The sequence below is a fragment of the Manis pentadactyla genome, chromosome 2 (genome assembly GCF_030020395.1).
Source record: "Manis pentadactyla isolate mManPen7 chromosome 2, mManPen7.hap1, whole genome shotgun sequence".
Taxonomy (NCBI): Eukaryota; Metazoa; Chordata; class Mammalia; order Pholidota; family Manidae; genus Manis; species Manis pentadactyla.
In genome coordinates this window covers 171,035,952-171,050,814 of record NC_080020.1, presented here as the reverse complement: position 1 = coordinate 171,050,814, position 14,863 = coordinate 171,035,952, and the positions used below count along the sequence as shown (strand labels likewise).

The 14,863-nt window shown below is 40.7% G+C and overlaps 1 protein-coding gene across 1 annotated transcript; it reads right to left on the bottom strand.

Annotated features, from left to right (window-relative positions):
• Nucleotides 1–575: 575 nt before the first annotated feature.
• Nucleotides 576–6,798, bottom strand: LOC118933950 (uncharacterized protein C2orf78-like). The gene is made up of 4 exons (XM_057497541.1): nucleotides 6,294–6,798; nucleotides 4,503–5,485; nucleotides 3,774–4,409; nucleotides 576–773 (listed from the first exon to the last, which is right to left on the bottom strand). Exons 1-4 carry the CDS (start codon nucleotides 6,796–6,798, stop codon nucleotides 576–578), a joined length of 2,322 nt encoding a protein of 773 aa, XP_057353524.1.
• Between the last annotated feature and the right edge of the window lie 8,065 nt (nucleotides 6,799–14,863).

The window sequence follows — 14,863 nt, the reverse complement described above, 5'->3', positions numbered from 1 at the left end:
ATTTTAAGGATCCATGTGCCTTTTCTGGCATCTCACTATCAGCAAGAATATTGTACTTGTCATATTTTAAAACTGAGATTTCTTGTCTTTGGAAAGTGACTGGCCCACAGCATGAAGTGTTCATTTGGCCATCTTTCTAAATTTAGCTTGAGAAATATACACTACTGAGCTGGATACAGACAGTAATATTTCATATGTGTGTGTGTATATATATACATATCAACAGGGAGTAGGGGAAAAAGAATAGAGATGGCAGTGGGAAGTTAGGGGATGAAAGAGAGAGACAGGAGTTTTAAGATTAACTTTTAAACTACAACCCTGTTGTTTAATGCGGGCACTGGCTCTTAAATATCATAAGCCCCATTCACATATCTTCCCTTCACTTTGACTTTAGAACTTGGGAGGCTGAGCCTTGAGCAGGGCATGGATAGAGGAGGTAAATTTTCTAATTTGTATAAATTGTAGTTACAGAAACATCACCTCTTAAGATGTTAGGGAGCCGCTGCCAGCTTGCTCGCTCCTCCAGGCTCCTTTCCCTAGAACTACCGTATGGCATCCCGTCTGTTCCATGAGGGCTAAAGGTCCCTGAGAGTGCCCGAGGGCACATTGGTAAATCTTGGTCCCTCTCGGGTGTAGTCGTTGCACAGGCTGGCCCCGTGTTGGTCGTCTGCCCCCATGGTGCTAACTTGACGGGGCTCTGCCGTAGCGGTCTCGGGACCTTGCTTATCATCCATTCTGGCCACCTCTGTGATAGGCCCCTCCACAGACACCAGCTCCCAGATGAAGAGGACACGACATATTTTCCACCGTAAAGACAGTGGGTTAATTATAATAAAAGAATTAAGTGCAACGGGAATATAGAGGAGAGACTGAGGAAGGCCTCACTGAGGAGACAGTATCTGGTGAGAGGCTTTCACTAAAATGAGGAAAGAACAGCGCAGGTATCAGGAAATGTACAAAAGGCACAGAGCTTGGACATGTGCCATGGAGAGGCAGCCTCTGCTGGGTGAGGGGGTAGTGTGAAAGGGTGAGGAATTCGTATGTTCACTTCCAACAAATATTTATGTGATACCTGCTAAGTTGAAGGCACTGTTGTGGGAAGTAGGAGCAGAGGACAGTTCTTGCTCCTCCATCCTCTGCATTCTAGCCGGGGAGAGAGAATGAAGTGAGTACATGGAATGTCATGACGATAAGTGCTTTGGAGAGCACCAAACAGGATGGAGAAGGGAGGGAGTGTGCTGGGTGGCCAGGGAAGGCGTATGAAGGTGTTGTTTGAGGACAGCCTAAAAGGAAATGAGGAACCAAGCCACTGGGTATTAGAGGGGTGGTGGAAAAGTGTCCTAAAGCAGAGGGAATAGTGGTACAAAGCCTCTGAGGCACGACTATGCTCAGCATGTTTAGTACTTGTAAGGAAGTCAGTGTGGCTGGAGTAGGGAGGGAGCACTGAGTTTAGAGCAGTAGAAAATGGGATCAGAGAGGCTGGCAGTGGGCAGGAGGGAGGTGGGTCATGCAGGCCCTTGTAAGCCATAGTTTGGATCATTGTGGAATTACAGGTCAGTTGGAGACACAGATTGATATCTGTTTATAAGAGTTCTAAATGCTATGCTCAGAGTGTGGGCATTTCTGTATGCTAAATGAAGATTTTTAGGCAACGGAGTAACCCAACCAAGTTTACATTTAGGAAAGATAACATCTTCCATATGGAGGAGCAATTGAAATAGTAGCGATTAGAAGTAGGGAGGTAGTAATCCAGACAGGAAAAAACAAGTCCTTTCTTATGAGACACCTGCTAGTCACAGACCTATGCTTTGCCGGTGTAAATAAAAAACTACAGTTTTAAAATTTAATTTCTTTATAATGCTTTTAAATGATGGACTAAGAAATTCTGTGGCATACTTGGAGAAATCTTAGACTTGATTCTAGACTTTGTTCTGTTTGCCTGCTGTGTAGCTTAGATTTACTTATTTCCAAGTCTTGCTTTTTCATCATAAAATACCGGCAGAGCTGTTCATCTGGGTACTTGCCAGGGTGCAGGGGCCTGTGGCCTGCAGGGAGCAGGCAGTGAGAGGAGGAGTGGAAGCACCTTGGGGCCTTGAAGGGAGTGCTATGGGAGCTGTTTTTTTAATAACTCAGCATCAAAAGTGAACCTCCCATTTGTGTCACTCAAAACCAAATTTCATTCTTCTTCTAGCCTGTTTTGTTTTTTCCCCACTCCCTTTTCCTGTACTTAAATCAATGACTGATGGGCACTCTCTAGGAAGACAGATGGGTTTATCTCAGTATGGTTTAGCTGTTTGGACCTGACCAGGCCTTCTCCCGTCTATACCCTTGCGTCTAACTGGTGGCTCTTCACAGTTTCCCAGAGAGTGAATTTTGACTTGGTATTAATAATTCTTTATAGTATGTTCCTAAACACAAAATCACATTCCTCTTCAGAGTTACTCCTTTTCAGGGTAGTGGTAGTGTTATGTGACTAAGAAATGTCACTCTCCAGAAAGGCGCATCACTTGTTGGTAGTGTGCCAACGTGACTTTAACTCTATTCCCTGTTTTACAGACAAACTTATTGGCGTCCACTGTACCCATGGTGTAAACAGGACTGGCTACCTCATCTGCAGGTGAGTTGCCAACCTCGAGAGGCAGACCCTGTTCCAGTTGTTTGGTTTACAATAGTAAAGTAAGCTGGTTGCAGAAAATCAGTGTAGAAGCTTATGAAGGAGAAGGCGGTCTTACCCCCACCCAGAGATACCACCGGAAATCGTTTAACCTGTTTTTTCACACTTTAAAAATGCAGACATAAGCATATACATGTACTTTAATGGTATGATATTTATTTACTTATTTATTTTGAGAAGGGATTTATTTTTTATTTTTACTTCAAAATTTTTAATTGAAGTATAGTTGACATACTAATTTCAGGTTAATGGTATAATATTAGACATCCTGTTTTATAATTTAGTGTATGGCAGATGTCTTCGTATAAAAGTCTTTGGAGACCTCATTCTTTTTTAAGGTTGCATTGCTCCTTTGCTTACTGATGTCCATAAGAAAGTCATAAGTTGTTGATATTATAAAATATTGAAGTAATGAATATTCCTGTATGAACATCTTTGAATGCATATATACTGTCTTCTCAGAGACCATTTCACTCAGAATGGAATTTCTGAATCAGAGCAACCCTTGTGTTTTTGTGGATGTTGCTGCCCTGTGCCAACATATGTTCATTCAGAAAATATGTATTAGGCATCTTCTTTGTGTAAGCACTGTGCTGGGTGCTGGTAAAAAGACTTTTGAGACTTTGTGGGCAGAGAGACTTGAACAGCCTTCTCTGAATCCTACCAGTCTAGAGAGGGAATAGATACTTGAGAATCACATCGTTGCCTGTAGAATTACAACCCAAACAAGTGTGGACAGGTATATCTACATGTGAAAACTTATATCTATGTGTGGAAACATATCTATCTGTCTGTGTGTGGAAACTTATATCTATCTATATCTATCTACCTGTGGAAACATATCTATCTACCTGTGGAAACATATCTATCTATCTACGTGTAGAAACTTTTATCTATCTATATCTATCTATCTACATGTGGAAACTTATATCTATCTATCTGCATCTCTTAACCAAAGTGGCACTAACAATCCTATCATCTCTTACATTATTATATAGCCGTAGGAGTCAGCAATTTCCATCTCCTTTTCCCTTTCAATGAAAAACTGTATTTTCCCCAAGGAGGTGTATTTGGCAGCATTCTCTCTCTCTTGTTGAGCCTGCCTCTTCATAGCTTCCCGCTCTGGCCTCTGCCCTTCTGTAATGGGCTCTGACACTTCTGGCCCAAGGATGTCAGATATCCTCCATGGACGTGGTATGAAGAAGTAGACCTCTTGGTTTACATACGGGCTTTTAGGCTTGGGTGGAGGCTGGTTCTGGGGCACAGCAGTGGGAATGGGCTCCTGCTGGAGAGAAGTGCAAAGTGATGTTCTGTAGGGTACAGGTCTAGAAGCAGTGGACTGGGTGACACTAGGCTGGGTAGACTTGGTCAGGTCTCGTTGGGTTGAGTTGGTCGAGACTGGACCCAGAGATGAGCAGGCAGGATCTGTTAAAGATGGAGGAGCTTGCTGGGATGAACCGACTGCAGTAGACAGAGCTGCATTTGTAGAGCCAGGCTGGGTAGAGGAAGGCAAAGCTGGCTGGTCTGAGGCCGGAGACCGTCGCCTACGAGGAACTCGGTGAACTGGAGACCTTTTCTCCATCAGAAAAGGCAAAGGCACAAATTTGAGCTTCCCAGGAGGTGGCAGTTCACTCTGAGATGGAGATGGACATTCTTTGTTGACACTGCCATCTGGTTTCTGAAGTCTTTTCCCCTCATGTAGAGTATTCAGCCATGGTTTGGTGGCCAGGGGTGCCTGGGGGTCTTTGGGGTTCCTTGAATTTCCCAAGTCCTGGGAAGAAGAGAATCGAGGTTTCTTATCAATCCTCTTCCCCAGTGCATGAAAAACCTGCACAGACTCCAGCATGTGCATGCCTAGCCTGCTTAGAGGTGTTTCAAAGTTCTCTTGGCTGAGCTCAGGTTCATCTTTCTTCTGCTTCATCCGGGGAATGGTTGGCTTTTTTTGTGCTTTGACTTTGTTTCCAGACTGCTCACCCTCTTCAGCTTTCTTGGAGTTCCTTTTCCTGGTTCTTGTGGTCTTCTGTGCACAGCTCCTAGTTTTTCTGGTCCTCCTTGGTGCAGTTATTGGAGATTTGCGTCTAGAACGCTTGGACTTGTTCGCAGGAGCCTCATCACCATCTGCAACATTGCAGATATTCATGTCTCCCTCCGGTGCCTCGGGAGCACCACTGAGAGGCTCAGAGGCTTCATGACTGTTCTTCATTGCTTGACCAGAAGACCTCTTTTTTGTACATGACCTTTTCTGCACCTGGTTTAATTCGGTGGCTGTGGTATCTTGGGTTTTGCTCACCTTGGGACCTTTGGACTGAATAAAGTTTTTCAAGGAACTGAAGAACGGATGAAGGTGACTGTCTCCTGCCTGGTCAGCAATGTTTGCAAAACTGCTGTTCGAGTCATTCTCATTTACAAGTGTGCCTTGGTCCTCAAGGCTCAGGCTGTTCTTCCCCAGATCAATGTTTTCAGAACGAGGCTGCTTCTCTCGGTTGAGGGGATCAGTGCAGTCCAGGAGATGGTGAGTATCAGGGATGTGTATAGGCAGTAGTACATCATCTTGGTTTTCTACTGTGATCTGGGAGGCATCCAGAGGCTTCAAAAGCTTGTTTTTACTATCCTCCAAATTGTTATTCTGTGTTTGTTCCTGATTTTTAGCTGGAGGAAGTGCCGAGGGATTACCAGAACTCTGGACTGAAGCTCTCACTGAAATGCCCCCAACCTCAGGTGGTGGGTTATTCTCAGGTGTCTGGCTGTGTGGATGTTGTGGCAGACAAAATACCTGGATTGGAGGCTGCAAACCCCGGGATGTCTCCATCACTACAAAGGAACAAGGAAGAAGTCAGTCTTTGGTAAGTGAGATGCTTCTAGATGCAACACAGAAACCATGCACTGCTCAACATGGACAAGACTTTTCTACTAGTTCTTAAGAGTCATGGGCAGCACCCTGTGCTAGGAGATAGAGGAAGCAGCTGTTCTAGTTCTTACTGCTGATCATTTGATGTCACTTTGCTTGGTTTCCTTTGTACTTCATAGGACTTTTATAAGTCAAGTAAAAGGTAAAAGTGATTTTTAAAATATGAAATGTTTTACAAGGCCTAGCAGTCTTATATGTAGTCTTCAATAATCCTATCTTCTTTCCTGAGAAGTTAAGAAAACCTCACCCCATAGACTAAGAGAGAGAATGGAGTTCTTCCTCATGAAATATATAAGCAAGGACAGATTCATAGCCTGCTTGTTTTGGACAAGATCCCAGAACAAAAGGTCTTAAATCCTGGTGTCAATTAAGAAAGTGAGGGAAAGTTAAACTGATACTAGCACAATAAGTGAAATGCCTTCCAAAAATCAGGACTAGATCAGGAAAAGGGAGTTCCTTTCCATGTGGGAGTGTGCAGGGGGACTGATGAGCTAGGGCCATGAAAAGCATGGTATCCCGTGGCACGCTGTGTGAGCATGTGGCATAGATGGCCGTCACAGTGTCCTGCCTTCCCACCTCTATTAGGTCTGAAAATGAAGAGCACTGAGAGAGAGTGGTGGTTATTAAAGTCTCAGGACTTGAACTCTACCTATTTGACCTTTCTTTTGAATGCTGACCTTATTCCTCTCCATACTTGCTGTTTGCACTCACCTTGAAAACGTGTTTCTGTGATGGTTTGAGTAGACACGTAGTAGTAGATTCCAGATGTGGAGACTGGTGGTTGGGTACCTGCGGGCTGAATCTCCTGTAGTACCGTCATTTCTGGTTGAGGGGCAGAGGCCCTACTTCCTCTATCTGTCACAGAGCCATAGGATTGCCAGCAGGGGACAAGTTCTCCAGATCGCAGAGTCCCCATTGTGCCTTGATTGTAATAATATATCTGGCTCCCTTGCTGGTAAGGATGTGACAGACTATGTCCCTGATTTAGCATCTGGTTTGGTATTCCCTGAACAAGCCTGCCAGGAAGTGATGGATACACAGGGACCATGTAATTGGCATACGAAGTCTGAGCATACTGCGTTGCCGTGCACATGGCTCTGTTCTGGTTAGTGACAGTCATAGTGAAGTCTCCGACTGAAGTGGAGATCTGGCGCTGGCTGGTAACTGCAGACAACATAGTTGTGCTGGAATGTTGGTAAAGGTTGGCAGTCCCCATGAGTGGCTGGAAAGAGGTGCCAGAGGCTGATGGCGGCAGCCATGTTGAACTGGCAGTGGGAGCAGAGACTCTGGAGAAATCGCAGCCTCTTCCTGTTAAGGAAGAAGCTGCATGGCTCACCACAGGAACAGGGAACTGCAGAGAATGTGAAGTTCCAAGTAAAGATGGATTTTGGAAATTTTCTGTAGGGAAAAAAAATCAGTGAGGTTGAAAATTCTCTGTCAGAGTAGCAGCATTACCTTAAAGTTGCTGCTATCAGGAAGACTGTAACATCAACTCACTAGACATAGCAAGAATCAGTGCCTTTCTGCTGGTTCTCAGTGCTGGAGCAGTTTGGTATCCTTCAGTACTCACTGCCCATGCTCCCAGCTTGGGCAGATGTGCAGAAGACCCAGGAGAGGGGTTCCTAAAGGTTCTCTAGGCTAGAAGCAACCTTCTCCCTGCCCTTCTTCCCTATGAGCCTGCATTAGTGTCTTCTCCTGTGCTATTTCCTAGAATTGAAGCATTTTAGAACTGGGAGGTCCCTCAAGAACTTCTAATAATCTTGTTTTGCAAGTGAGGAAACTGAGGCTTAGAGAGGTCAGATGGGCTTGTTCGAGTTCTTCCATTATGTTAGTGTCATTACCAGGTTACAGGACCCTAAGTATCCTGAGTTCCTTGCCAGGACTCTGTTCTGAGCATTACACTGCCCAATACCAGGAGAAATAGAACTTTTCATATGGGCCCCCCCCCCACCCTTTTTTTTTGGTCCATTGGAAAATAGCACAGCTGCTCCCATTGTAATCCTCAGTGTCTCATTTTGCTTGTGCAGTTCACATGCTCTTACCCAGAGTTCATGTATAGCTAAGTCCAGTTGGTAAATTGAAGGGGCCATTCTTACCCTCTTCAAGCCAGGTTTCTGATCCTCCCTCAAAATAACTACCTGAGAGTGAGTCTCTCAAAAAGTGCTTTTTGAGAGAAAAAAGTTATTTAAACTCTGTGAGCTTTAGGTTATTCTTCTATAAAGTGGTTATATAGTAACAATAATGACAGTAATAATTCATACATGGATAAAAGTGATATTACATATGATTTATGTAGAGGAAAATATAAGTTCTGGAAAGATAATGAGAAAAATTATGAAAAACATATCACAAAACTAAAAAAGAAATATGGAGATACTAATAGAAACTGGGGTATGTATGGAGCAAGCATTAAGCATAAGTTTACTATTAAATGGAGTTCTGTATCATATGTGCAAAACTATGAAAGTGAATATTGCCTACTGTATGTCAGTGAGTACTACTAACAAAAAACAGCCCACAGTAGAAGGTGATTTTGAATGAATCCTAGACAGTACATTCAGACAGAGAAGAAAATATCAGTAAAAAGTTGCATAAACAGCAGCAAAATGCAATAAATGTGCAAGTACAGGTGGCTACAATTTTTGTAGAAAAATATTTCAGTAAAAACTGAGGGAAAGCAGAGAGCAAGATTCTAAGTATAAAGGAATTCCATTATTGTGCTCTTTCATAGCTGTCTGAATATTAGCCAGCGAGTAACAGGTATCAAGCCTGGTAGAAATATATATATTTCAATTAATATAATCACATAAGAGAAAAGAACACTTAACAAGTATCATGAAGGTTTTAATATTTATCTTAAAACCTACATCATAATCTTCAACATCCAGGAAAATGTCCCCAAAGCCCAGAAAAACCATCATGGCTAGAATTTAATTTAATTTTTTTAATTTAGGAAAACCCAAAATTTTATTAGATTTATCCACAAAATTTTACTAGATAAATGTGGAATTAAAGTTGTGGGGCTTGATTTTTCCTTCTTAGAATAGCTAATAACTAAAAGCAGATAATGGGTGTTTATTAGTGTGCTCTCTGTGTTAGGAAGAATATAATTAAAGATAGAAAGCAGTCTTGACTTGGAACTTACTTATCACAAAAGCAGTTAGTCCTGATTCAAGTGAGGAGATAACATTTTTTAAAAAGACTTAATTTTATTTTTAATAGGCAAAAAATCTACATAGTGTAAAAATCAAAATGACATAAAATAGTGAAAATTCTGTTTCCTTCACTCTCCTAGATAACCATTTTAGTTTCTTGTTTATAGGAAGCATGATTTCTAAAACATACTTCTAAAATGTTTACATTCAAAAACTATAAGGTGTCATCTGTGCTTCACAGAGGCAACAGGAAAAAATGAACAAGCTCCTTGTTTCTGATGTGTGATACCCTATCTAGCCTCACTGTCCTTAGTCTACTCATGGAAGCATTTGCTTAAATCAACTGTGTTCTGCCCTCCTCTGAGCAGATTTCATTCTATGCTTCTGCTTTAATTTAAAATCTTCGATTCCTTCAACATTCCACTCAAACTGCTCCTTTTTGATGAGAGCTGCTCCATGCTTGCCTTCATTCTTATATTTTCTCTACCCTCTTGGTTCCTGTTGGCCTGTGCTGATGAAAACAGTCTTCAACTTCCTTCCTTTTGAATAGCCTAGTACTCTCTATCCTCTCTCCTTACTTTCTCTTTTCACCTAATTTAGATAGAACACTCCAAAATGTGTGGATAGTACTTTTTGAACATCATTAAATTAAAAATAGTTGATTTGAAACATTAGTGGAGGGAGGCCACTACAGATGATACATCTCAACATATACTGCCAGTTTCCTACATCACCTTGTTTTCTCTGTTTCTGTTGAAGCACTTTCAAGATACCTCTGATTTCATTTTCTACATTGGTGCCCTTTAAAACTCAATATTGGAAAAGAAAGGGACCAGAGAGAAGTAATCTGCCATCCTAATGTAGATGAGCAAAAAACAGATTTTCTTGGAGAGTCAATGACTTGTCCAAAGTCACACAGCTAGTAAATGTCAAAGTCAAAACTGAAATTAGGTCTCCAGATTTCTAAGTTTGACACTTTCCCCCATTATTTCATGCTATTTTAAGTCTGTATTACATTTAGGGGCAAAAAAAATCTAATGAAAATCTTTAAAAAGTTTCTTTCCTTACCAGACATGGTCAGAGAAGAAGAGGAAACAACAACTGTAGATATAAGAGACGAGGAGAAGATACTAGATGATGTCTCAGTGACTGAAGCCAAGAGCACGTGTGTCCAGGATGAAGATCACTGGTCACTGGTCGCTTGAGATGATCCAGGTTTGTTTATAATCAGCTCCATGGAAACCCCAAGATTCCAGCAGGTGTGGTAGGTTGGTGGGAGAATGATGTCAGAAAGCAGGCAGTTTAACAGTGTGAGGTAGCCAATATGGAGGTCAGCTTCCCAACTAGAAGGCAGGATTTGATGGAGGGAGTAGTAGCAGAGCTAAAACAACATCTAAATGGCTGAGTCTGTGAAGGTGAAATCCTAGAAGACAGGTGTGATAGCCTCACTTCCCCCCAGGATCTTATGTTAGAGAAATCATCTCAACATTTCTTATACATGTTCATTACTATAAAAAACTAATTATTTATAATATATTTTATAACATATATGACACATTTTAAATTATATGTACTGTTCATTAATATCCTTAGGAAGGAGCAACATTTAGGTTGAGCAGTTACACCTGTTCTGAAATCATATCAGTTGATCTGTTTAATGCACTTGCCCTTTTTTCAGAGCACAGGAAGGGATTAAGGAGCTCTTTCTGTTACTTGGTTCAAGAATTGGATGAATTTGTTGAGTGCACCTTGTGAGGAAAGATGTGGTCCAAGGATCTTTCCTTTTAGTTTCTTCTCCTTGAATCTCATCTTCCTTGGGCTGTGCTGGGGTAAGCTAGGTTGCACTTGCACCTCTATTCTGCTTTCCTTTTTTTCTTCATTATAGGCATTGTTTCTCGGACAAGCCTTGATCTGGCAGTCTCATGCTCATGGATGTTACTTTCTGTCAGCTTCCAGCAGCAGGGGTGCTGTTTTTAAGTGCCTGATCCTTCCCAAATTGAGCTCTGCTCATTAGATGCAAACACCAGAGAGCTAGAAGACATCACTGATTGCAAACCTTTCCTCTTCCAGCCTTTGGTTGCAGTTCTTTTGCCCATAATTTGTTATCTCTAGCTTCTTAGGCTGCACAGGTATCCTGCCATCCCACTCTTTTATACATGAGAGGCATTGCTGATATTTTCCCTTTCCCTTCTCATATAGTGTAACCAGTATTGCATTTAGAGTAGCCTCCTCCCCCCTTGCAAACAGGTAGAGTCTTGGAACCCTAGGATTCTCTGCCTGCCATGCTTGGGCACAATGCAGACTAGCTGAGGAGGAGAATAGTTAGAGAAAGAGGCCATTCCTGGAGAACAGGGAACAGGCAAGGTGAACAGATACAGGAAGAGACTCGTGTGGATTTTTCAGTTTCTGTGAGAATCAAGTTGACACACTTTTAGCCTCATATTAACAGAACAGACAGTTCACTATATATTACATATGTTTTAGGTAGCTAGGAGGGTCACAGCAAGATACCCTTTCAGTTGCTGCTGTTTATTTTTTGCCTCTTTGCTTACACAGGAAGCATTTTCTGTCAGTGTCACAGAGTACATTTTTCAAATGCTCTTTACATAAAGGTATGGACCTCTCATATAATGCCTCCGCTTGTTTTTAATCAATTATTTTAAAGATTCACTGAACATTAAATCCTAAGCAAACACCAAATACAAAGTTTGAGTCCCCATTCAGAGTCATCTATCTACAGGGATGTAAATCTCTCTGCTCTAGGGCAATTGTTCCCAAAATGTGGTCCCCACACCAGTATCAGCATGTCCTGAGGATTTATTTTAAGTGAACATCCTCAGACTCCACCCTATACCTACTGCATCAGATGTGCTGGGGGTGGAGTCCACCATTCTGTTTTAAAAAGCCTTTCAGCTAACTGTCATATACATGCTAACATTTGAGAACTTGAGCACCACTGATCTTGCCTGTTAGAATCAGAATGAAGACTCAGATCTCATCTGAGTAGCATAGGCATGTTTTTTGAAACTAGATCGTACTCCTGGAGTAATGCAGGCTCCACAGTAGAGGATGGGAAGCTGAGTAGTGAGAGCTATGAGCGTAACATATCCAGGGGATAGAGCACCTGTTCAAGAGGTGCCACAAGTGGAAGCAAAGGTTGACCTAGTTGGGCACATTGGGTGTTTGAGTACAGAGGTCATTAGGGATCAGCAAAGCAGGGTTGGTAACAAATGACTGGGATGCATAAGCTGAAATCAGGTGCCTGGACTTAAGGGCAAGGGAAAGACAGTGCTCAGCCTTGGAGAAAACAGGATCCTAGAGATGTATCAAAGCAGGAGGAACTCAGAACTCCAGGGAACAAAACAGGCATCAGTTACAGGATTTTGTTATAGGAACAATGCTGAGGCCATGTCACTGCAGGAGTGCACTTGAACTGAGTGAAATTAAAACTTAGTTCCAGTGATAAATGACCTGAGTGCACTCAAAGTTGTTATACTCTCCTGAATTAAAGGCAGTGAAAGGTTCTATAATATGGGATGTGGCAAACAGGCCTTCATGCTTTGCCAGGTGGCTTCAGAAGGTATAGAGATGCAGATATGCAGACCTTGACAAGGACCTAGACAAGATTGCCACAAAACCTTAGCTTCTTTAGTTAAATAACCAATTACTAACACTGTGTGGCTATCGTGGGCCTATAGAGCACAGTGAATCTGTTTCTTTTTGCTTCTCCTCACTATTTGATTATCTGTAATGCTTAATAACTTCATCGAATGAAGGATCCTGCTTTTAATTCTTCATTAAGCAAGAGCATAGATATGTCCTTTTAATATTCTGGCTTCTATACTTATACATGTTACCTTGGAGATGTGACATCAGTACTAAATCCCAGGTGTGGTTTGACCAGTAAAGCTTAGATTCAAACAATAGCATTCCTTGTTTTGGACATTTCTATGATTTGTTTCTCTTTGGTGGTCCTGTTACATTACTGAGCAATGTTAGTTATCTATCAACCAAAATTCCCAAATTTAATTCAAATGTATTGATTGCTCATAAAATGCAAATTTTACACATTGAGATGCTGTGTTTTCTCCCCTTTCTCAGTGTGATGACATAGATCACTTTGTAGTGTAGATCTGTCATATCTGCACTCAAGTTGTTGATAAAAATGTGGCATGAAGTGCAATGAAAATTTAACCACAGTTATACTTATACCAATCAAGCTTCTGATTTCAGGTTTCTCCTTACTTCATGGTACAATAAGTCAAAGCAACCACAGCATCACTACAAGTATTTATAAAAAAAAAAAAGTTAATCAGAATGTTTGAATAATCGACTGCTCTAATCTGTATGTGTCACTTTCACAATCCCTCTTTGGTATAGTTTTAATGTCATTGCTTTATAAATACTCATGATACTTCTCAACATCTCTCAGAGTTCAATACAAATTATAGTATAAAATCTAATGATGAATTAAGATGGTCCTGAAATAAAGCACAAGATTGATAGGGCTCTTTAACATTTCAACCCGAAAAATAAGTAGAGTCAAAATAATTCCTGACTTTTAGAAGACAATGAACAATCTTTATATTAGCTAGCTCCAGAATAACCAAAATTTCAAAATGTCCATGGAGGTGTGATGTATTTCTTCCTTGCACACTAGGAGAACACCATGTGTGCTATGTGATTCACTGAATGGCAGCTATTCTCAGGGCCACAATTCAAAATTATAACTCTTTTTTTTATATTGAGGGAGAAGGGGGACTGTTGGGGCAATCAGTTTGCATTGCAAAGCCCTTGAATGAACCAAAAATGGTGATGAAAGTGACCTGCATAGACAAGTTTGCACCATATGTTTGCAAAGCCCAGACAATAATTTAGCCTGAATGATGACTAACAGAAGCCTTTTGTCCTCCTTAGTTAGACCAGGCTTTCAGCACAGACATGACTGATTTGGGGGCTTATAAGATCAATAATTCAATAGTTGGTTCCCAAGCCCTCTGTTGAAATATCACTGTCTCTTTTTCAAGATGCTGTTTTCTCTGAAAACCTACTTGATTCTTCACACAACATCAAGCCTGAATTTTTCTATAAAGGACTTTTCCAAGCCTCCTCAAACAAATTTGTTTTTGTTTGTTTGTTTTTGCTTAATAGATTTCCAAAGCTCAGTCTAAACCTCTTCTAACATATGTAATAGTATTTTTAAAAGTTCTTTGAAAGTTTTCATATTCAGAGGGTGTGGCGTTTCTTCAGTACTACCTGCTTTGCTAGCAGTTCACTTAACTATTTCATGGTTAGTCTTGAGGCAATTGGTGGCCAAATTTGGCAGTTTTAATAATGAAGAACATTATCAATTCAGGGCTCTTTTTTGCTTATAAGAAATAGAAATAAACAGAAGCCAGCTGATGCCAACTTTGGTCAAGATTCTTCAGGTACGGCCTCTAGTAAATCATCTTGAGCAAGGTTGGCAAGGTGGATGGCGTATATGGGTGATGTTGGATAGACTGAGGGAATGGGAGGGGTGAACAAAATCCTTATAATTTGGGCACACACTATAAAATGTTCTGTTACAATCTATTGAATAATTCTTAAAAGTCACAATGCCAAGAAATTACCTTTAATTTTTGAACTCTTAGTCAATTCATTACACTTGGTGATGAAACATATCCAGATAAAACATAATCCAGGTTATAAATGTTAACAGGAAAGTTACCTGAATCTGATAGCAACAACCCTGTATTATATTATGAAAAAAAATTTTCTTTGATTGCATTTTCTTTAATGACATATTTTTATCAATTCAGATAGAATTTAACTTCAAGTATAATTTCAAGTGATAGTAAAACAGAATGATTTTGAAAAAAAAACAGCTGAGTATTCTATGCTGCTTTACTTTGATGTGAAAGTAGTCATAAGGCTCTTTATTATTGTTTTAGTGAAATTTGTAATTAAATGAATGGCTATCAATTCAGATCTCCAGAAAACCAACTCGTATCAATATATAGTAGCACCTTTCAAAATGGAAAACTTGACCAGGAACCTTTACACCTTTGGAATGTAAAACCTGACTAGTAAAGAATGACATACATTTTTATAATTGCATTTTGCTTTAAAAATTGAACTTGGCAA

Coding starts and splice junctions, on each gene's coding strand:
- LOC118933950 (XM_057497541.1), bottom strand. CDS start 6,798: ATGGGGACTGCCAACCTTTACCAACATTCCAGCACAACTATGTTGTCT. Junction 4,410..4,502: donor ACATGCTGGAGTCTGTGCAG/GTTTTTCATGCA, acceptor AAAGACCCCCAG/GCACCCCTGGCCACCAAACC. Junction 774..3,773: donor GGGAAGCTATGAAGAGGCAG/GCTCAACAAGAG, acceptor TTCATCTGGGAG/CTGGTGTCTGTGGAGGGGCC.